The sequence below is a fragment of the Oreochromis aureus genome, linkage group 19 (assembly GCF_013358895.1).
Source record: "Oreochromis aureus strain Israel breed Guangdong linkage group 19, ZZ_aureus, whole genome shotgun sequence".
Classification (NCBI taxonomy): Eukaryota; Metazoa; Chordata; class Actinopteri; order Cichliformes; family Cichlidae; genus Oreochromis; species Oreochromis aureus.
The window spans coordinates 21,438,367-21,461,876 of NC_052960.1; the positions used below are offsets into that span (position 1 = coordinate 21,438,367).

At 42.0% G+C, this 23,510-nt stretch overlaps 1 protein-coding gene across 2 annotated transcripts; it reads left to right on the forward strand.

The window, feature by feature from the left end:
- Positions 1–714: 714 nt before the first annotated feature.
- Positions 715–23,499, forward strand: LOC116322359 (zinc finger protein DPF3-like). 2 transcript variants are annotated; one of them, XR_005609483.1, is made up of 11 exons: positions 715–818; positions 7,951–8,111; positions 8,883–8,990; positions 11,121–11,248; positions 12,121–12,216; positions 12,396–12,456; positions 15,323–15,364; positions 15,965–16,105; positions 16,512–16,625; positions 16,723–17,609; positions 19,450–23,499. XR_005609483.1 is itself a non-coding variant. In XM_031742394.2 (10 exons), the coding sequence occupies exons 1-10, from the start codon at positions 787–789 to the stop codon at positions 16,881–16,883; spliced, it is 1,044 nt and encodes a 347-aa protein (XP_031598254.1). In that variant the 5' UTR covers positions 715–786; the 3' UTR covers positions 16,884–19,417. The 2 variants fall into 2 exon arrangements, 1 of the variants encoding a protein (XP_031598254.1); XM_031742394.2 differs by lacking the exon at positions 19,450–23,499 and having other exon boundaries at positions 16,723–19,417.
- Positions 23,500–23,510: the final 11 nt, after the last annotated feature.

The following is a 23,510-nucleotide window of genomic DNA, read 5'->3' on the forward strand; positions in this document are numbered from 1 at the left end:
AGATGTACATTTGATCCCTTTATTTTTAATTGGGTAAGGTGCTACTGTCAACGCTCCTGACCTACAGACTCCAAACCAAGCAGAAATGACTGATAGAATTTAAACTGTTGGAAACTAACTTGAAGAAATGGTGGAAGATTTGCATAAGATTAAAGTTGTATCAGCTCCCGTCTGTTAAAACATAATCTGCAACTGCCTCCATGTCTTAAGTGTGTGTGTGTGTGTGTGTGTGTGTGTGTGTGTGTGTGTGTGTGTGTGTGTGGTGTGTTTTAAATCTCCCTGTGTCAAACCACTTACTGTACTGTATGTGGGAGGAATAGATCGTGTGCAACGTCCTTGTGTTATGAGCCTTGCTTTCATTCCCTCCAGCACTGCAGTTTCAGATAAACGAGAAAAAAAATCAAATAATATTTGCTTGGTGCTTATTGATAATAATAAATGATTTATAATTATTTTAATAAATAATTAAACCCAAGCTTCCATGTTGATATTCTGTGCCAATACACTGCATGGTATCAGTGAGCCAGTAGAGGAAGTTGCATGTGATATCTATCCAAAGCTACAGTAAGGGTCTCTTTAAAAGTGCTGTAATTCAGTTGTGTACAATATAAATACAAGGGAAAACCCTTTAAAATAATTTTGACAGTTTACCCCATTAAGCCACGCCCTATCCGCTCATGCTGCAGATGTATTGGTCCACGAATTCACCCTGAGCTCCGATTGGTCAATTTTCGTAGGTTTCCCTCAGAACTGCAAGACGCCGATATTGCGTTACATTGTAGCAAAATGGCGGCTGTCATTCAGAATCCACTAAAAGCGTAAGTAATTTAGACATTGAGGAATTTGTGAATATCTACTTTGTTGCCAAGTCGTACATTTAAACTGAGCGCTAGTGCATGCCATTTCCAGCCGTGTGCATATGAGCTATTAAGCTGTCCAAATTCATTTTGTGTACTTCTTGCATGGCAAAGTAACCTCGTATAGTTTCTTTTTTATTTTTTTAATTCCGCTAGATTTCAACATTTGGTTTTAAACAACGTGCGTTCGGCTGCTTGACATTTTCGCTGTACTAGCGGGGCTTTTCCTCTACACGGCTTTGCATACAACACGGGAGAGTGTCGTCTTTTTCTGGGCTGTAAATTTATTTGAAAAAAAAAAACTCTCCACAACGTGCCTTTGCGCCGTTACGAATAATTAAAAAGCCGAATTTCTTCCTTCGCTCGGTGGGACATAGCGGCGGAATATCATCTGACATTCCGAAAGTCGTTTATAGTTGGTGTGAATTGTCGACATGTCAACTTTGGCTCCTCCGAGCGCAGACGTGGTCAGGACCCGGTAAAGCAAGGGAGGAGGCATTTTGTATTTGCATGCTTGCTGGCGAAATCGACAAAAGTGACAGCAGTTGACTCCGCCGCTGAAAATAGGCTGTCACCCTGCGCTCAAATAGTGCATGCACTGCCGTTTTTTGTCCCTCAACTTCAAAGAAATACTCCACCTTTCCCTCCCATTTTCTCCTTTGTTCTTCTGTATTGTTTTACCAGTTCCTACTGGTAGACGTATCACTGCAAGTTAGACACACTTGGCCTCTCGCTCCTTGTCATTTTTGTGCTGAAATCACATTGTGGTCTGCTAAATCTTTAAATGCATGTTAAGTTGCGCGGCTGTCACCAGGCAGTCCGCCTGTATTGATGTGTTATAATCACGGGACTGTGGAGGAATAGTGCAGGCTGTCTCCACTGTGCCTTTAAGTGGAGGAGTGCTGGAGATTAGCTTGGTCCAGGATCCTGGGCCCATCTGTCAGAGAGATGCTCCGACAGAGAGGAAGTGTTGGGCACAAGCAGGAGAACCATCTGCTCCATCACAGAGGTACCCTGCCACCTCAGTGGACTGTGAGCACAAGGAGTGGACCTCACAGCACCTTGCACATCCATGCACCCCATGCTGCCATTGTTATTGAGGCATTATTACACCTAGGAAAGGATGCTGGAAAGGATGGTGTTTTTTGCACCATCTATTGAGAAGTTAATTTTAAGCATCCAGAGTATATATGTATATGTTTATGTATATGTGATGATCCAGTAAAGTGGCCTCCTAGTAAGATAACCTCCCTGCCCACAAAAAAAGAAATGGGGGGGGGGTGTTGAATCGTTATGTACTCCTCAGTCGACTGAGCATGCTCTCAATTTTCGCTCAAACTGCTCAACAGTTTTACTCACCGGGGAATTGCCCGGTGCAATCACAGCCTCCTTCTGCTGGCACCTGAGCAGCTCAGCGAACCCACTCGATGTTCAGTGCAAATGTTCAATAAATAATTCCCTCCCCATCTAAACTGCTGCTGTTCTCGTACCTCACGCCTGTGTGTTTTCACGAGAGCACGCAGAGGTGCATTTCATGACTACCGGTGTTGGGCCATTTCTCTTGTGTCCCAGCAAGCCTCGGTATCTGTCTGCTGTCAAGCCGCTGCTTCATCTCACTGACGTTTTAGCATTCTGATGTGGAATGTCTCCTTGCTATAAGCTGTGCTTAATGAAGTGTTTCAATCTGCTATAATTAGCCTCTGTCTCGGGTTTCTGACTTCATTTCACACGTTTGTCAGATTATAATTAGTCACACTTGACACTAATTGGATGTCGCTCCCGTGGACCAGTTTGACCTTTTTTTTTGTATTAAGATGATTCACTTCAGGGAAATGGAACTGCTAGTTTGACTTTGTGAGGATGAGGCTGATGGAGCAGGAGCATGCAGGCCCGCGCACGCCTGGGTGAGGTCTGTCCCCTTCTCTGAGCTCTGTTGGACGACAGTAATCTCCAGAATCTGCTGATTAAAATGGAGGCTGGAATATTTAATTAATAAGGGGAGCGCATAAAGCTGCTCATTAAAATTTGAGCCACAGCTGGAGTTTATCTGCCGCCTGGACACATCTTCCATCCGCGGCTCTCCTGACGTTCCACCCGCCGGATTCGTGTTGTCAGCTTTCTTGTCATTTGCTGTTGAGCAGACTTTGAGTGAGTCAGGCTTGCTGTTTATTGGTACTGCAGTGTGGAGGTGTATGGTCTGGTTTTTTTTACCCCTGCCCTCAGCCAGACTGTGTTGTTCTGATTGGTGTAATCAGAGGTTGCTATCAGGATGCAGTCACTTTGTAGGCCCTCCCCCTACCCTTGTTATGTGGTAGCTCTTGCTTCCTGTGGAGCAGCAGTGCACCTGCAAGTTTGAGATACCTTCTAAATACGGCACACGAGACAGAAGTTGTTCTATATCAGATTTTTGTTTTTCTTTTCTTTTGTTGTTGCTCTTACATATTCTCCTTACAAGCCGGGCTATTGTAAAGCACTAGCTTTTTGTCATGACTGCAGCTCACTCGTAGCTCTCCTGCTCTCTGCAGTTTGTCGTTAGATATGCAAAACGTGTGTTGACACACGCTTACATTACGGACGCAGCCATGTGACACGGTGAACCGTTGACAGGAACACGCTGATAGCGGAGGCCCCACTGGCCACAAGATTTGCTTTTGTTCTTCACCCTCATGCGCACACTCACCTTCTCTGCTCAGCTGGAAGACATCGGGGATGTGTTGTACATACCTCTGAGGCTGTAGCATGCACACAAGTGTCAAGTGTTTATGGCTAATTCTAATAGCTAAATCTGGTTTAGTGCAAATTTGAGCTCATTTTTGTGTATTTTTCTTCCATATTTTCCATATTTTATTTCCGTATTTCCTCCGTATTTATTTTCCGTAATAGAAAACAGACAAACAAGCTAAAAATGTAGCTGGATTGTCTAAACCAGTGGTTTGCACACCTCTCTAAGGCTCCAGAGATACATTTTAGTTGTCTGTAGTTGGTCAGTACATAATTGTATTATTCAGCTGCATACTTGGAAGCTTTATCCAATCATTTTACTGCGCATGTGTGTTACTTGATCAGTTCTTCTTCAAACTGTTGCTTCATTCTCTGATCTTAACTTGATTATGAAAATAATGTCCAAAAATATAAAGTTGAAGTTATCTTTCAGCCGAGTCAACAGACTAGTCTGTCAGAACAAGGCAGAAGGTTGTGAATACTGAGTTGGAGGTGGTGTGTGTGTGTGTGCCCCCCCACCCCCCTCCTGTGTCGCTGGACATGTGGGTCTTGTCACTCATTACAGGTGTCAGAAAGATCTCTCACCTAAGCCGGAACACCTGCTGCTGGGGGCGGCAGGGCTCTGATGCAGCTCGTGCTGTTGCACACACAGCTAGCAACCACCAGAAGTCTTTCACCCACTTACATGTTCAGATGCTCCACCATCCTCCCTCCTCAAACCCCCTTGCACTGCAGCTTTCACTTGAGACCAACCGGCATCCTCTCCCGCCTTATTCAACTCGAGTAATCGCAGGGGTTTCTTGGCACTAGCGTGCGCCCGTAGCCGGCTTCGGGGAGCACTCGCAGCCGATCTGCTTTTAGTAAACTGATATGTCACACTATGCCCCATCGCAGCTGTGTGTTGATATCAAGGAATGCCACTGAAGCACACAGGTTAGGTTGACAGGGATTTACTGTTGGAAACGAGACGCTCCGCACATGGTACACATTTGACAAATCTAATTTATGTGTTTTATTACCAAGCTGCGTGCTATTATTTTTTTTTTCATGAGCTAAACATTTCTCTTAAATCCGATGAAGCTACTAGCAAGCATGTCAAACCGCTGACCCTGTGTGTTCATGCTTTGTGGCAAATCTGTTTTGAGTCTATCCCTGTGTGAATACGCTTGTAAAAATTCCTGCACCTTAAAGCCAGAGAAAACCCTGCTACATGTGAGAAATTTGTGTTGTTTTTGGCTTTGTATGCAACGCAAATCAATCAGCTACGTCTTTATTAGGCAGGGAGCAGTAGTAATGCAATTATTCATTAGAATAAAGTCCTGTGTTTATTAGTCATGATCTGCTTGTTAGCTTTTCCTTCCCTCTCCCTTCTCATCTCCCTCACACTTTTCCACCCCTCCCTGCGCTAGCTGTGTACCTGCGACTGTTTACTCTTCTCAATCACACTGACACGAAGCCTGTCCTTCCCGGAAACTTCACACACACTCTGGTTTTGTCTCAAATGCATAGCTGGACGTTGTCTCAAGAGTGGGGGCAAAGACGGAGGGGAAGGAGGAGTGTGGGATCCGAGCAGCACTGACAAATCAGCCTTCCAGCACCTCTACCTCCGCTTTAAAATTCCAGCCTCGACTCACAACCCGCAGCTCATTAGTTTCACTTCAAAATGGCCGTCTTTCTCATGCTGTAATTGAGAACACGTGGAGGAGCTTCATTATTCGGATGTGGGGATGTTTATACCAGAAGAACCAGTAGCTATTATTGGGCCCTCTTGGCCCTGTGATATAATAGCAAACTGTGGAAAACGCATCCAAAGTACCGTGTCATGATTTCAGAGTTGAAGCAGTTACCTTCGTCTTTGATATAGTCAAATTAGAACCTGCCCTTGTGCTAGGCACTCTGCTGAGATTAATTAAGTAGGCTAATTACCATACCAGGCGTGTGGCAGCGATTGAGGGCTTGAATGTGAAATTTCCTCCCCCATTTCACTCTGAATATTAACATTGAAACCCTCAGGGACTGCCAAAATCTCAGCAGCACTAAGAAAAGTGGAACTAAAGTGCGAGAGTCTTAGCTGCTTGCTGGTCGGAGGAGTGACTTTATATCAGACCCCAGATTCAGTGTTTGCGTGATAATCTAACACAGTCAGCGTCAATGTAGCTCACAGCCTGTCTTGAATCAGATCAAACAAAGAGCCCACAGAGGTAATAATATGTTTAACCTCAGGAGTGGGAGCAGCAGAGTGGTTGAACTGTTGTAAATGGGATGCATTGTTTTTTTCTTTCCACAAATTCCCCCTGTTGGCAAGGTGGAAACAGGAGTGAGAAGCTCAGCTGTCAGTTTGATCCCTAAATTGAACAGGGTTTGATGCTAACAGCATTGCTGGGTTCTTGGGGACTTGAATATACAGGAAACAGATAGTATGAAAGATACACTTTATCTTTGCGGTCTTTTTTTAAAGAAGCAACGTGTTTCTTCCCTTGTTTTGTTTTGATCTGGCTTTCCATCAGCGTATAGCTGCTTCAGCTAAGTGATCTGCAGCCAGCAAAGCAACAGGCCTTTATCGAAGCATTAGTACATGATGAATATCTTGGGTATCAGACGCTGCGTAAGTATAGTCGCCCTTATTGTTAGCAGCACAGCACTTCTTGACCGGTTCTTCAAAGAAGCTTCCACATCAGTGTCCCAGCTGTGTCAACAGTGGTGAGAACTATAAGAGTAGATTTACTCAAGTCTGATTAGTAGTTGCACTTTAAAAGAGCATCCCCATTTTCTACAGTCTGTTTCTACTCCACTATAGTGCAAAGGCAAATATTGCATATTTACCGGATATATCATTATTAAATTCAGTCCCACTGGTGCTAGCTGCAATATGAATTGCTAATAAACTGATCTGTTCTGTAAGAGTTGTTAAGCTTTTTAACTTTTGAGTATTTTTAATAAGACTGTTTTCTTGACTTTTCTGTGCTCCTTTTTTGCTTCCTTGTTCTTCCACTACTGTACATAGACTGTATATAAAAGATGGATGTAGCTTGCGGGTCTTGTGGGTTGTGGCCAGCAGAGAGCGACTCCACCGATTGCAAAGAAGTATTCTGGAAGAAATACTTTGATGTTGAAATTATACTTCAGCGGTGGTAGCAAAAAGGCAGTCCATGGGCAGTCGCAGAGTGCCCTTCTACCTGCAGAGAGTGTTCTGTTGTCCATAGAGGCAGTGTGCAAAGTATGTGGTGCAACCGGTCTGTGGGCTACTCCTGATGTACTGTTGTTGGTCCATCAGCCAGCTGTGGAGAAGTTAACATACAAAGAACTGAAGTGAAACCTAGACTGTTAAAAGCAATGATATGTCCACTGCAGCCACAGTATGTACTTTTCATATTGTATTTTTAGCTCTGTGATGGGTTTTTTTGGACTTCTGCCTTTCCCCGGTGAACTCCACTGTCACTCCCTTCCCTGTCTGGGTCAACTTGTCATTCATTCAGCATTCGACCAACACACAGGTCACCCACATCCAGCGATGTGCAGTTGAGTTTTTTTCTGTGTGGAAATTCATATGCAAAAGGACACATTTGCACTACCATATTCATGTTCAGGAAACACTTTACTGCAGGAGCTATGGTCTCAATCCCTAGTTTTACATTTTGTTGAATACAATTTACATTTTGTTGATCCCAATTTTCTTTCTATGAAACTTTCTTCAACGCGTAACTTTTTTAGATTAAAAGACATTAGTACGTTACAGTTTTCCCCAAACTGCAGCAACTTCCTGGATCTCCTCTCATTTAAACTCCTGACAAAAAAGTGCTGAAAATGAGATGCATCTTTACCTTCCATGTTCTATCTTACCAAACAAAAGCAAGTGCAACAGATTTCACCAGGTGTGAATTTTGTGTCTTCACTCACAGTGAAGTGAGTTTACTCTAATGACGTCTTAGCACACCGCTGTGAGTTTGCACGTGAATTGCTTTTTGCCCATGTTGCTGTGCACAAAACGGTCCGGCTTGTAATTGGACATAGGTGAGATGGGTCAGGGGTCAGCATGCTAGGAATGGGCCGATCCTGGTCCCTGACTGATCAGTCGGTGCATCTCTACAACATGGTGTTCATTTTTTAAACTGTTGTCCCCTCAAGTCAAAATGAATGATAAAGCAAAATGTGCTTTAAGGCAAGCCTACCTTTTGATTGATCGGTTGGTATTGTATGAGCATGTAATGTTTGTCACATCCAGCCCTTGGCAGTCCCATGTAGTGAAGTTGTGTTTTAATGCTCGTAGGTTAAAAATAGGAGTTCATTAACCAGCGGGTGATGTCATTTGCAATTAGTTGAAGTTAACCAACCACATCTACCCTTGTCATAGATCTTTGCTTATTCTCGACAGGTTGGGCGACCAGTTCTATAAAGAGGCCATTGAGCAGTGCCGCAGCTACAATGCCCGCCTGTGCGCTGAACGCAGCGTCCGCCTGCCATTCCTGGACTCTCAAACCGGGGTGGCCCAGAACAACTGCTACATCTGGATGGAACGTCACCATCGCAGCCCCGGTAAGTGAAAACACCCACAATGTGCATGCAAAAAGAAAGAAGACTTGGGTCAGTTCGACACGGTTTTTAGGGTTTCCATTATTACCTGGTACCAGGTACTTTTCAAGTACCTACTTGGCCGGGTTTCCAAGGGATCTGAGATGATCCGAAAAGATGACACCAACAGACTGAATTCCACTGATTAGATAGTCAGCAACATCACTCAATGAGTCATGAGAGTGTCTCCTTCATGAAAATCAAAACAGCGATCTTGAAACCCAGCAGCGAGTTAAATGGCTAAACAAAAAAACAAACACAGTGATCCCGAGTTTGAGCCACAGACCGAGCAGCAGGGATACCATCGCCTCAACTTCCTCCTTTGTTGTGGCATTTGTGTCCCAAACAAATGATGTCATGGGACGTTCGGTCACGTTACTGTAATGAGCCCTACGCATATTCAGTGGAAAACGAGTCGAGCCAAACCAAGTCGCGTCAAGCCAATCAGAGTATGTACTAATGGAAAAGGGGTATTAGTGGTTGGGAGTGGCAAGTAACCTTCAGCTAAAAGACATAAAATACATTATTAAGTGCTTTTTAGTGAAGTTTAGGGAACAAAACTACTTGGCTAAGATTAGTAAATGATCATGATTTGGTTTAGTGTGTTTTGGTTTGGTGGTTTGGAGACTGTCCTGTCAGTCTCGGAGAGAAAAACAAAAAGTTTGAAGGACTTTATGTCGAAACAAACAAATTGCCACGAGACTTGAATTTTCATTCATGGCGTTCATTCTACAGGTGTTGCAGCCGGACAGATGTACACGTACCCCGCCCGCTGCTGGCGAAAGAAAAGACGGCTGCACAACTCCACAGATCCCCGCCTGGGCATTTACGGCCTCCAGCTCGGTAAGACCCTGCAGCCTCTTCTCAGCATGCCACCTGCCCACCGCTCTCTGCTCCACTCAGCTTCTCCTCCCACTCAGCCAGCTCCCCCTCGATCTCCACCCACCTCCTTCAGCTCATGTGATTACTGGTGATGATCTGGAATAATCTCACTAAAAGCATATCAGTCAGTCTCAGCGCAATGAGCAGAGCAGGCTGCCAGTCATTTTTCAGAGGATGAAATGTGGCTGTGTTCACCACGGCTGGTAAACTTGTTTTGTGAGAAGTAGAACATGTAATTAGATTTACCGCTGCTGGGAGCAGCGAGACAGAGTTTGGCCACTGCAGACAGTATTTAATAAATGTTATGGAATGAAGTTTGGTCTTCTCTGACTGCCACTTGAAACAGCTCACTCAACACATTTACCCTCTCTATATTCTCACTCCATCTTATTTTCTACTTGCCACCTCCCTTGCTGATTGGGTTTGTCTCTTTCTCTCTGGCAACTCTTTCATCTTTCTCTCCCTGTAGCCTGCCACGCAGTGTGTCTGTGCTTGGTGGCCAGTCTTTCTCAACACCGAGTAACAGGTCCATTCTGTGCCCAAAGCTTTCATACCCACTGGGAGGTTACACTATCCTAAGGAATAAACACAGAAATGCAAGGTTACATCTTGGTCTTTCAAGTAGTTTCTGCAAAAAGAAAATGCATAATGTTTTGACAGTAATCTCCAAGATTGTGGTGCTGTGTTTATGTGTTTTGCATGTTAGAAGGAAAAATTGTTGGGATGTTGAGGAAGCGAGAGAGAGAGAGAGAGACTGGAAAGAGAAACCAAGATGTAGTGACAGCATGTGAACAAAGCCTTTGTTTCCTAAACACATCCCATTGTAGTCTATTGTTTTCCACTGAGCTTGTGCTCGCCGAGACCACACCACCACCCTGCTGTCCCTTCCCTTCTCCAATAAAAAGTGGATTGGTTTGTGCTGTCTGCGAGTGCCCAGCAGAGGGGAAACGTACCCCGATTTAACCTGGTGTCTCTTATATGGAGCACATTGTACAGCTGGCCAGAGGTGGCCAGCTCAGGGCAGCAGCCAGAGTCTGTCTCACTGTCTGATGGTGTGCTAGAGGGACTGGGGCTGCATGCAGAATCAGCTCCCTGCTGCAGGCTGCTGCCGGCTCTATTTTTAGCCCCCCCCAGCTCCCATGGGTTGAGAGAGGGAGAGAGAGGGAGGGAGGGAAAGGATGGGGGTGGGGGGGTTGTCTCGTCGCGGAGAGTTGAAAGTCAACGTGCGCAGACACAATGGTGAGGGGCTGCTGCCACATGGTGGAAGGGCCAATTTTTAAGAAGCATCGAGCTTTCTCCCTCTCGTACCTATCTCTTTGTGCCTGCCTCTCACCTATGCAGTCCTCTGCTGTTTCAGGTCCTACGTGCTCAATATTCTGCAAAAGCTGGGGCTTTGAAGTATGTCCTCTTCAAAGACCCACAAAGCAACTGGATGATCATGAAGCTCTCTGTAGAGGAGATTGTGCAAATAAGATGTGTGGATCCGACTAGCTGTCAAAGCTTTTGTTTGTTCTGCTTTGTCTGCTCAACCTGCTCGCCTCCTACACTGTTTGTTTAGATCGTCAGTGTAGGAGGAGATATCTGCATGTGTTCAAGTTAAAGCGATAAGCCACATAAGTACATTCCTGTGGACAAAGTCAGCCTAATGTCCGCATAGGGCAGCAGTACCGAGACCTCAGTGACTGTGCAGTCTTCCTCAGAGCGAGAACATGTATGTTTTGTTTTTTGTTGTTTTCCAGCAGTATATTGTTGTGGAAAAATGGCTGTGATGACACATTCTGCTGCAGGCCAAAGAGATGATAAGCATTAAAAAAAAAACAAATGCTACACCAAATTGCCACATGCTTTTATGAGTTCTAGTAAGAGTGGAAGAGAAGGAAGATAATGGAATTATGCTGATAAAAGCTGCTCATGCAGGTCACTGTTTGTGACACTGCTGGTTCCTATCGAAATTATAGTGCTTGATGGTGATACACTGCACATGCTGTGCATTAGCACTCTGACGTTTTCACTTAAAGCGCACAGTTGACAAACACTAAACCGGTGTTGTGATGACTCATCACATGTTGCCTGTTATTTGTCTTCATGCAGACGGCGGTCTCATGTCAAAGGACACTTTGCCGACTCAGAGCACTACACTGGAAGCTCTGCTTCGTGGAGAGGGCCTAGACAAGAGGAACGCCTCCAAGAACGATGAGGAGAGCCTGCTGGAGATCCAGGTGGGTCCAGTCACACCGCGTGTGGATCAGTGCGGTTCATAGCATCCGGTAAACGTTTTAAAATGTAAATGTTGTGTGGTATCAGTTAAACGATCGAAGGCCTTGGCACTCACAGTGATGTTTTGTGCCCCAACTGGTTGCCAAGGCAACCTGCCAAGTTTTTCCAGCTGACCCGCGGTGCTTGTTAGATGACTGTTGTCTCACTGAGAGGCATTTTAGGAAAAGGGAAGATATAGAACTTGAGTTTTCAATGCAGTAGCTCTGCCTGTGAAAAAAATGTCAGTATCTTTATTGTTTCTTGTTGCAAGTCAAAAGCAGGCATATCTCCTAGCATCACACATTCCACCAAATACACTTGTGGAAACATGCGTATTTATGGGAAGAGGGTGCTTGGAGCATAATGGCCAAGTCCTTCCAGAAGGAAATCTTGCCACTCTGCAGCCGCTCTGGTAATACTATTTTGTGTGAACAAGACCAAAACCCTTTCCAAATAAATGAGGAGAGCCATAACTTTTAGTAGTCACAAAAACAGCACGAATAAAGACATTAAATCTTTGGGGGGAGAAATGTGCTTAAATGTTTTTGTTAATGCTTGAAATGTTTGTTCTAAACTGAGATTTTAAAAAGCTGTATAGCTTTGTTGTTGGGATCGAAATGAAAATGGAGATGTGTTAAGATGTCAAGGTTAGGGCTGAGGGCATTGTTGACCCAAATCCTCACAGGCTTTGCAACTGATGTGATCAAAATCTGTAGTTCCTCTTAACTTCTGTTGCCTCATCACAGTGTTTTTATTTATTTTTCCCCCCTTTCCTCTAGCTAGCTAAGCTCTAATCAGCACTGATCATCCATTACTCTATCTCTCTCTGTCCCAGAGGGTTCTGGAGGCAGATGCAGCAGAAGATGCTTTCAATGATGACGACGACTACGAGGTGGACACTCCGAAGCGGAGACATCGGGGAAAAGGAAGAGTAAGTGGCTGGAGAAACGATGATGGACATGTACTGGAGATGCAGTTTAGAAAAGTCAAAAAAGTCAAATCACAGTTAACTCAGGCTGATCTTTTCTGTGTTGCGTCTGTATGTTAAAAACACAGATTCCATAGCAGACAGTCTCATTGAATTGATTTTTTTTTTTTGCCTTTCTTCAGGGTCGGGGTTCAGGTCGCAGGAGGACAGATCTAGATGATGATAAGCCATATGTCTGTGATAGTAAGTCGAGACAAATTCTTAAATCATTTAACCTTCATACAAGTGATTTGTAGATAATCTGCTGAATTCTTTTTTTTTCTTCTTCTTCTCATTTTGTTATCTAACGTTGTAACCTTGTACAGTCGAGACTAACAGTTTCCTAGAGTACTACTGTTTACACTCCTCACTGATAAAATAAATTAGACAGGCTTTTTACAGAGTCTGTTTATATTTTAGACCTAATTGGAAGAATAATGTTTAAGCCGCTTTCACACTTTGCACTGCAGCTCTGAACTTTTCTAGACATTACTCGCTGTATGTCAGAATGTGTTTGGGTCCAAGTCAGCCATTAAACAGACTTTACCCTTGCAGCTATCTAGTTTGAGCTCATGTGAAAAAAGGAGCAGGTAATTGTTTGATGAATTCTGTGAGTGGGCATCATGTGTCCTGCCTCCTACACCCTCTATCCAAGCTCTGACCTCTGACCTAAACCGAGCTAGGTATTTTCAGTAGCGAGAAAACGTCTGATGCAGAGATTGTCTTGCTGTGTGTGAGAAAGGATAAGAAAAAGGCTTCTCTTGGTTGTGAGGCTGTTAAGAGCACCTACAGATCAAGATTTCCTCTTCAAAATTCTGTCATGGTCAACAGCAACCCTCAAAGTCAGTTACCAATAATATAGTTAGACTTTTTAAACTTGCCTCACTCACTTGTAGGTTTGCTATTTCACACCACCACAGTGGAGTTTACAATTCGTCCTGCTGTCTGTGTATCAGCAGTCACATCATCAATTAACACCAGTGACCCAATACTACCAGCAGCCCTACATGCCCTACTATAACATTACTTCCATTACGGCTGACAGAAAGGGATGGGAATTGATAAGGATTTAGGAATTTCGATTCCATTATCGATATTACTTATTGATTTGATTCCTTGTCAGTTATCTTATTGATTCTCATTGGGCTCTCACTAGCTCTGCTTTGAGAGTTACCGCCATCACTAAGCATCATATCAAAGACGTTACATTCGTGCAAATTAATTGCATGTCGTGTGATCAAGTGTTTGTGCGTGTTGGATGTATTTCCTCTCTTTGTTGTGAATAATTTATTACACATATTACACAGAACACTTGTGTTAAAAGTAATGCAGTAAATTACTTAATTAGTCCAAGGAGAAAATAATTGACTATACTACTCATAACATTACTTTCACGTTGCTCTGTAAAAAGACCTGAACACACACTGTCTGTTCATTATCATTAAACAATATAAACCTAAGGCTACAGCCCAACACACCAAAACAAATCCCCATCCTAATGAAGACACACATATGATATTTCTTAGTATTTAGGTATGAACAGAAAGCCAACAGCACAAAGCAATCGCCAGAGTGATTTTACGTCCATGAACGGGTAGAAACGGAGGCTGCAGCCTGACTGCTCGTCCTTTTGTTACCTGAGGAAGTTTAGCGGCGGCTGGCTTCACCACAGCTCCCAAATTACGAATGACTTGACTGCAGTCCTGGGCTGGGATCGTCATTCACTCGGCTTTAGCACCAGTCTGGGTTTTTGGATAGCTTAGCGTTAGCATGCTGTCTGTGCAGCCGCTTGCTAAGACCGAAGGTGTGTTAACAGTTTAATACAGTTGTTACTGTCCTGGATGCATTTTGCTCTTTACCATTACACTCTTGTCCTTTAATGCAATAAAAATAAAAGTAATGTCCGTATCCACGCTGTAAACTGCTCAACTATTTTCCTCCGACAACAACTGACATCAGCAGATTGTAGCGCAAGTGCAAGAACTGATAAGTGGGATCAATAGGAACTGCTAGGAACCGGTTCTCGATTTCCATCCATACTGATAGATGATGTGGATTGCTTCAGATCATGAGTTGTTTGTCTTGTTCTCCATAACTTTCTGTTTCAGTCATTCTGGTGCAAGTTGACCTTGATTTCATCTGTAGAGATTTTTTTTTTTTGTTTCAGAACTGTGCAAACTCTTTTTGATGTTCTCTCACAAAGTCTAATCTGACCTTTGTAATCTTGAGTGTAACCAGTGGTGTGCAGCCTGCGCTATATTTCGATTCATGAAAGCGTTTCATGGTCGTAGATCTTGATAACGATGCGTCTAGTTTACCTCCTGACTAGATGTGAAGCTGGTTTTCTTAACTATGGAAATAATTCTGTCATCATGCGCTTTACTGGTCTTCTGTGTTCTTTCAGAGGTTTTGGTGTTGCTGAGCTGCCAGTGCAGTGCATTCATTCTTTTGAATCATGCACCAGATTGTTGATTTGGCCACTTAGAAAGTTTTTCCATCTCTCTGAAAGGTTTATTTGGGTATTTCAGCCTAATGACTGCCTCACTCACTTGCATTAACATCTCATTTAAAATCACAGTGGAAAAAAAAGAATAGAAATTTAACACTTTGAATGAGCTTCCAATATTATATCTGCTTTCTTATTAGTCATAAAATAACAAGAGAACTGCTTGTCAGCCAATTATCCAATTACCTTTAAGCCTCTGAAAATGAGACCATGTATAAAAACGGCTGTAATTCCTAAACAGTTGATGCATAATTGTTGCTTATTTTAAAGCTGAATGTCTGCACTTCAACTACATCTTGATTGTTTGATTTAAAATCCACTCTCTGATGGTGCACAGAGGCAAAACTACAAAAAATGTGTCTTTGGAAAACAAATTATGGACGTAACAGGATAAAACTTTATGAACTACTGCCACTGCAGTCTGAGCTATTCTTGTACATGCAAGTTGCATGTGGAAAATCCAAGTAAGGGGTATTGGATTTTACTCCACTTGCTGACTCTGTGTGGAAAAACACACCCTCATCTTTTCTCTTTCTTCTTGTGTTTTTGTCTTTTCTGTTTCAGACAGATACAAACAAAGGCAGAACTCCAAATCTTCAACCTCAGGTACGTTGATTTGTTGTTCTGACTGTAGTTCTTTAGATATTTATTTTGATCGGTTGTTGAGTGGTATTGTTGCAAGAGCTGCCATTATTGATTTAGCCCTTACATTATGTTATTTTTCTCAAGCTGAAAAGTGCCCTTGGTGCTTTGAATCTGAGCCACGGTTATTATGATGTCTGGCTTGGTGTTTTATTTGACTCACTGTTGTAATCAGATCTTAAAGTGCTGGTGCCAGAAGTAGAATAGTTAGCTCCATTAGATAGCATTTCTTCCATTTTTTTCTCTATACTCAATGATGCTATCAGTCTGCACTTTGTTGTTGCCTATAAAGACAAAAGGGTACATAAAAATATTTTGTAGTTATGTTTCTTTGACATTATTACCATCTAACCAGATGCTCCGTGGAATTTTAACTCAGAAGCTTTGTGAAGGTCTCTATGAGAACCAGCCATAATCCTAAAAACAAATGGCCAGAAGATGTAGGGGGGAAAAAAACACCTGCCCAACTCTACGTTTAGAAATGCTGTGTTCCCAGAATTATATTTGGATAATGAAATGCAGCCACAGTAGTGAGAATGATCATCACCCCTGTGTTTCTTGCAGTCTGTGCAAAGCGCTACAGGAACCGCACAGGACTAAGTTACCACTACACCCATTCCCACCTGGCAGAGGAGGACAGAGCCGGGGAAAGGAGCACAGTTGCTTCCCAACCCCCCACTGCACCACAGACTGACAGACACAAACGTAAGTAAATGTGACACCTGTGGCTCCTGTTTAGTTTTCTCTTTTTTAACACTTTAAGTTATATTCACCACGATTATTTTGCTTCTTGTCAACCCTGTTCTGGTTATATTTTAAAGTTTTTTTTGTGTGTGTGTGTGTGGGGGGGTTGTTTTGTTTGTTTTTATCCTAATTAGGTTTTCTTTTCTTAGGCGTAGACAAATGTAATTAAATTAAATGTAATTTCATTTGATGCAATTAAAATTGAAAAACAATTTTTTTTCTGCAAACTGACTTCTTCAGAACAAATGTCACCTGATTTTCACTTAAGTCCTATTCTGTTTGTATAAGTTGTATAGGCACCTGACATAATCTGAGTTAAATCGACTGTCATTAAAACTTTGATTTCTTCCTGGAAATTCCTGTTTAGGTCCAAAGGGTCCAGGTGGGACCAGCATTCCCAACAGTTACTGTAATAAATGCCAGGGCTCAAACAAGAAAACGGGTAAATCTGGGTCTCCCTGCTCAGCCTGCCAGTGCACAAGTATGTTCACATATATCTTTGCATGATTTATTATGCCGTGATGATTGCCATATGATTTTGTTTTTTGACTCTGTTGCCCTCCTGTCCGGTGTTCCAGCTGACTGTGGAGAAGAGAAGGAAGACGGGACTTTTACTGGAGCTGAGGAGCTCTTCGGCACCACCTCAGAGAGCGACACTTCCACTTTTCATGGCTTTGAGGACGACGAGCTGGAAGAGCCGGCTGCAAACGGCAATGGGATACCCGGCCGTCACAGATAAAGAAAACCTTTTAGATTTAAAGAGACATTTTTTTAATATGGATTAACCTCTGGCAAAAATCTGCTGCTTCTTTTTCAATGTTTTTTTTGTTTGCGGAAAGCACAAAGTGATGATTTCAGGACAGAAATGCAAGCAAGTGGTATTTTATCTACTGAACATTGTTAGTTAATTTATGAACACCTTTTTTTTTTATATATATAAATACATATATAAACAAACTATATGTTATACATATATATATATATATATATATATGTATATATATATATATATATATATATATATATGTATATAACATTAAAGGTTACAAAGGACTGTCAGTGTTTCCTGACAAGTGACTCCGTGCAAAACGGAAGATGTTTTTGGAGTGTGGCTTTTTTGTTTTTCGTTTTTTCTTCCCTCACTGGAGCAGAAGGAGCATAAAGGTTATGAACAAAAACACTGGAGAAATTGGAAAATTGCAGACAAGACTTTTTGTTTTTTAAGTGAATGATAAGTTTGGTAGATGATTGAATGTCATTGCAGACCCATACTTGCATTGCAGAACTACTGGATATTTTTGAATCAGTAGTCGGTGTGACTATGAAGACCTCTTCTTCTGCTCTAACTCTGAATTAAACGTATGAAAATGAAGGAACCAATGAAAGGAGTGCCACAGGCCACTGGAAATGTTTGGATGAAGAAACCTTTATAGTCTTTACACAAGGGGGAGAAATCAAATCAAAGGTAAGCGTTTGTGGTACCTTGTCAGAGAACAAGTAGATTACAAGACAAGAATAGATGGTATGCGAGTGATTGTTACTAGTTTAAATCTGATTTGGATAAACTGCATTTTTGCATATTGTACTGGACAATTAAACTAATTAAAGGTCATGCACGAGCATTTTATAGTCCAGCATTGGTCTAGTTTTCAGGCCTGCTTGCAACACGGCACAGTGGAGCACCACTTGTGGTCCAGACTGAAATCTCCCAACAAATCATAGATGTACTGCCGTAACATTTGATGCATCCATTCATGATGCTTAGAAGTTCAATCCTAATAACTTTGGTGCCTTGAGTAGTTGTAGTAGCACAATGATTTCACATTTATGTGTTTAGTAACTATCTGAAGAAATATTTGATGAACTGCCAGGAAATTTGTCTGGTAATATTGAGCTTTCATTACCTCATATTTTCAGTTTGTCCAAAAACTTGCTTTATGCAAAATAAATGGCATTCCCATCGTATTGTACCAGAGCTGATGGTGCAGATATTCTACTCATGTTTCTTTGAGACGCAGTGATATTTAAAAGGGAAATTATGCTGATGACTATCGAAAATTATAAAACCACAATTGCTAAGAAACTGGGACACTCTGAAATATGTAAATAAAAATGGATTGAAATGATTTGCAAATCTCATAAACCCGTGTTTTCAGAAAGGTCTGAGCTGCAGGCAGCACCGGGACTCTGACTAACATGCCGTGCCGTTGTTATAGATTCTCTATGTGGCTTAGCATTGTCTTGCTGAAATAAGCAAGCTCTTCCCTGAAAAACATATTGTTTGAATGGGAGTATATGTTGCTCTAAAACTTTTATATATCATTGCTGATGTTTTCCAGATGTGTTACATAGGCACTAATGCAGCCCCATACCATCAGAGCAGCAGGGTTTTGAACGCTGTGCTCTTTAGATGAGAGGAGGCGGCATCCATGTTTTCCAAAATGAAATTCAAATTTCTGTTCTTCTGAACACTAAACAGTTGATTTCTCAATGTGTTTCTGAGCTCGTGCAGTGGTTTCCATGACAGAGTCATGCCTGTCTGAGTGCCTGAAGGTTACAGGCATCCAGTACTGAAATCTTGGAGGATTTCTACAGATTATCACAAGGTTTTGATAATATTAAATACTACAGATGATGAAATGCTTAATCTTCACTTGTAGATCATTTTTTGCAGAGTGGTGAACTTCTGCCCACCTTTACTTCTGAGGCACTCTGCCTCTCTAACATGCTCTTTTTATGCCCCATCATGTTACTGACCTGTTGCCATTGAATCTAATTGGTTGCCGTTTCTTTATAGTACCAATTATTTTTCCGGCCTTTTGTTGCTTCCATCCCAACTTTTTTGATTTTCAAAATGAGCAAATAATTTTCTTGAAAGAGTAACATGTCCCATGTTTTGTGTGTTCTACTGTAAATAAAATATGGGTTTATGAGATTTGCAAATAATTGCATTCTGTTTTTATTTACATTTTGTCTCAACTTTTTAGAATTGGGGTTGTAATTTTTGAAGGTTTTCTGTAGACGTCACCTTATTAGCATATAGCAAAAAAAAAAGTTGTTATGATTTGGCTACCTCCATAAATAAGATTTGATGTTTCTTTTTTATTATAGATATCCACTATCAATTGTTATGGCCTTGACAATTTTGTTTTAGAAATCTGATGTTTTGACAGCCCTGCTCCTGCTCCTGTTGCATTTGTGCTAAGCTAGTTTAACCTCAAAAGGCTGCTAGCATGGCTGCAGATCTTAACTCTTGCTCAGACATATTATGCGTGAGGCTTACTGTTATTGTCTGTGTTACATAGGAGCACTCAGCACATTGACATGTGGCCCAGGGCTGGGGGGTGACCAGTGAAGAAGAGGATTTTAACCCTCAAAAACTAATGAGCCTTCATGTCCCTCCTGATTTGGGCCTGAAATAACTGACTGAAACGGATGAATAGGCATCCATCACTTCTCCCGGCCATGTGGCTTAATTGAAGCAACTGCTCCCTTGACAGTATATATCGACCCCTTGTGAACATTTGAAATGTGAGTATCCGGCTTCATTTTATCCTTTCTGCACTGTGCTGGAGCTCCTCTCAGAACTATGGGAACACTAAAGGCCAGGCCTTTGGACTGTTTGTGCCCAACGGGTGCATTTGGGGCCCCTGCGGCCCAGCCTGCCCACTCCTGCTCTGCAACTGTGTGTCTGCTGTGTGATCCGATGTGACACTAAGACGTCATTATCCTCATCACTGTGCCAGCCTGCCGCTCTGCACTGGAAATCAGCTCTGACAGCCATGACCCTCCAACCTGATTGGACCAGTGACCCTCTGACCTGCAGCCATAGAGATGGTGCTCAAACTCACCACTATTACATGCAGACCTCTGGACTACTGTAATAATACCCCGATGTGGACACAGGTTTTCTGCTTCTGGCCCTCAGCCTGTTTTTGCTCCCTTTTTCCTCTGCCTCTCTGATCTCAAATGGATGATTTAGCTCACTTTTTTGTTGCATATTTTCTCTGTTGTATAATATTTCTACGTTTTAAAGTTTGATGGTATGACTTCTTGCGTTTGTTCAGACTGTATTGATACCTCTGTCCTGATCAGGTGCATAATAGCCACAACTACTCAGGCATCTTTTCACTTCATCTGCTGTTGATTGTTCAGCCACTCAGCCCTGATTTTATGTGATTGTTCTCAGTTGGCAGAGTAACACGCGTGGATCCCGGCTCCCAGTAGGGACTGGGAATACTGCAGTCTCATGCTATAGGAAAACATTGCAATAATAAGCTTCAGCTCTGTCTCTTCTATGCTCGTTCTACCTGCTGTCACGCATGGCATGCAAAAACTCTACAGTCTACAGAGGAGATCGTGACACAGTGAGATTCATCTCGGATTTGCATTTGGAATTATCGTTACTAGAGTGACATTACTCCGCTGGGATACAGCTATTTACTAAGAAGTGACAAGTGTAAATCCAAGTTACTTGTGACATTTCCATTGAGTGCTTTAGAGGGCCTAATTGCTTTATGACATTTAGAAGGAGCTTGAAGTACTGTATCCAAAAGCTTTTTTAGGTCCGCTGGTTGCACATGCTGTCTGAGAGGTCTGTTTTCTTCCATGTGATTATTCAGTATCGCTGCAATGTAATAACAGCTGCTCCGTTTTTGAAGCTAACCATTAATCTTAGATGTGTCTGTTATGACTTGCGTAAGTGCTTGTACATTCAAACCATCTTTCTTCACTTCCCTCAGGGACCCTCCACACACAGCAGTTTATCTCCACTGGACAAGGAATGCATCTGAGACATGTCGGTTGTCTTGTTTTCCTCAGTTACGTGTTGTTTCCACAGTTAAAAAAAGAAAAAGAAACTGAAAAAAGTGGGTCATCGTGTCATTTATCTTCCTAAGTCAGTCATGCCAGTAAGTTGAAGCATGTGTCATCACTCATAATCTGCTAAGTGTTACCTACCGTATACATGAATGGGCCAAGTGCGGTGCAGTTCTGAACAAAAGGCGAAGCTCCCGAGTGCAAAAGTAAGCGATGTCTGCGTAATTTAACGTGTCACCAATCATTGAATAGCCTGTATACCTCGTCAAAGACACAGCAATAGGCCCTGGTACTCTCTTGTCAAGCCTGCAAAGGAGGGTGGAGAGGGAGGATCGGGGTGAGAACAGAGCCAAGAGGAGATGAAATGGACATGACCGTTTTGGGGTTTTTGTTTGTTTATTTTTCATTTGTTTGGTTGTTTGTTTGTTTTTCATCTTCTGCTGTAAATAGTCAAAAAAGAGAGAATGAAGTCTTTGTTAAACTATTTTTATTGTTCTGAAAAAAATAAACAAAAAAAGGAATATTTTTGCGTGATGCTGTTTTTCTGCAAAAGGGAGATGGGTCATTCTGATAAGCACAAGATTCCTAGACTGGATCGATAAGCTGGAGTGACTCAGAATCTGTGAGCAGACAGAGAGAGAGGAAAAACATCTCTTGAGTGTGTGAGAGCAGAGGCAGTGCTGGACTCTGTATAAGACAAAGATAACAAAAGTAGATCTCGCTCACAGAGATCTTATTGATCAGTAGGTGCTGCTTGATAAATAACAAGTGAGTCTAAAGAAATGGGATGAGTAACAGAGTCTACTGACACAGGAATGTTTACTGGTGGCAAAAATCATCATTTGAATGTTAACTGCAGGTATACAGAGGAGATAAATGACTGACATAATATATATTTTTTTAAAAAGCCAGAACTCTGTAAAGGATGTCAGGATTGCAGCACATGTTGCTCCAAAACATACTACTTTCTTGTTTCGTGCATGCTAATGCCAGCAGGGATGCTGGCATTTGAACTGTGCTGAAACCAAGCTAGGTTTCTCCTCTGCGTGTACAGAAAGCACAGTTCAGATGGCACGATGCAATGCCATCTGATTATCAGGAGCTTCATTTTTCAGCATGACAATGATCCCAAACACTGCCAATCCAGTAGCAGCATACTCACATATAGAAAAACCCACAATGGATCGCTATCAGTCATTAATTTTTAGTCATGAATAATTTTCAGCTGTTGCTGATCCTCCATATACTTTCTGCACTGAATTTTATCTATCCAGATGTAGTATTTAGTACTCTGTTTTGCCAATTTTTCTAGCATAATGAACCACATGATCACAGTATTTAGGTTAACAGGCTCCGGGATGTAGTCAGTTTATCAGGTGGGCCTCTAGAATGGTTTACCTCCCAACTTTCTGGCTAAACATTCAGTGTTTTTGCAAACCAGTCTCCAAGAGCCTGCTGTGTGGGGTACCACAGGGCTCAGTCTTGGGACCTATTCTCTTTTTTTTGTATATTTTGCCCCTAGGCCAAATAATCAGGCAATTTTCTGATGTGTGATAAACTGTTTTAGTAGTATTAACCAGAGTCTCTCTGAAAACGACTTGTAGGTGAACTAAAAAAAGAAACCCTATTTATTCCCCGAGAGAACCAAATAACTGAAATCAAGTAATACCTTGGTCTATTGCCCTCTTCTGTCAAACCAAACCTCAGAAACCTTGGTATCATTTTTGATTCAGCCATGTCATTGGAGAGCCATCATGTCATGGATTAATCAGAAACTGTTTTTTTTTTTAAATTTCACATGAGAAGTGTTTCTAAGCTTTGAACTCTGGTGTCAAAAGCTGATTTAGAGATGATTATTCATGCCTCTTTTCGTCTCATCTTGATTATCGTAACAGTCTTTTTTTATGTTTGAGCAAGAAGGATCTTGACCGTCTCCAGTTGATACAGAATGCTGCTGCTACACGAAAAAAACAGCACTCCAGTTTTAATCTCTTTACGTTGGCTATCAGTATATCTTAGAATTCATTATAAAATTATATCCCTGTGTGACCTTCTAGAACTTACAGCTCTTCTCACAGTCTGAGATCTTCCAGTCAACAGCTGTTAATGGTCCCATGAACTAATTTTAGGACCAGAGGGGATAAATAAAGATTATTATTATTATTTTTATTATTACACAAAACCACTTTAACTGTTATGCTTAAAAAATACCAATGCAGTCTCTCTTTAAAAGCCTGTTTCAGATTCCTTTAGCTAGTAATTCAATTCAATGATGTCAAGATGATGAATCGGACTGACCCTGCTCCCTCTGATGTTATAAAGTTAGGTCCATATTTCCATTTTGGACCTAATGGTGCGTTTTTTTCATGATTTTGCTTCCATACACCCCTACAGTGCAATGGGGAGTGCGTATAAAAACAATCCCTAAACAGTTAATGTAACACTTTTGTTACACCTTTTAAAATCTGCACTTCAGCCTCATCTTGACTGTTTGACTTAAAAATCCACGCTGGTATATATAAAGGCAAAACTACAAAAAAAAAGGTGT

Excerpts from the sequence above, each read along its gene's own strand:
- LOC116322359 (XM_031742394.2), top strand. The coding sequence starts at position 787 with ATGGCGGCTGTCATTCAGAATCCACTAAAAGC. Across the intron at positions 15,365-15,964 it reads CTCCAAATCTTCAACCTCAG|TCTGTGCAAAGCGCTACAGG; the intron begins GTACGTTGATTT and ends TGTTTCTTGCAG. Across the intron at positions 16,106-16,511 it reads ACAGACTGACAGACACAAAC|GTCCAAAGGGTCCAGGTGGG; the intron begins GTAAGTAAATGT and ends ATTCCTGTTTAG.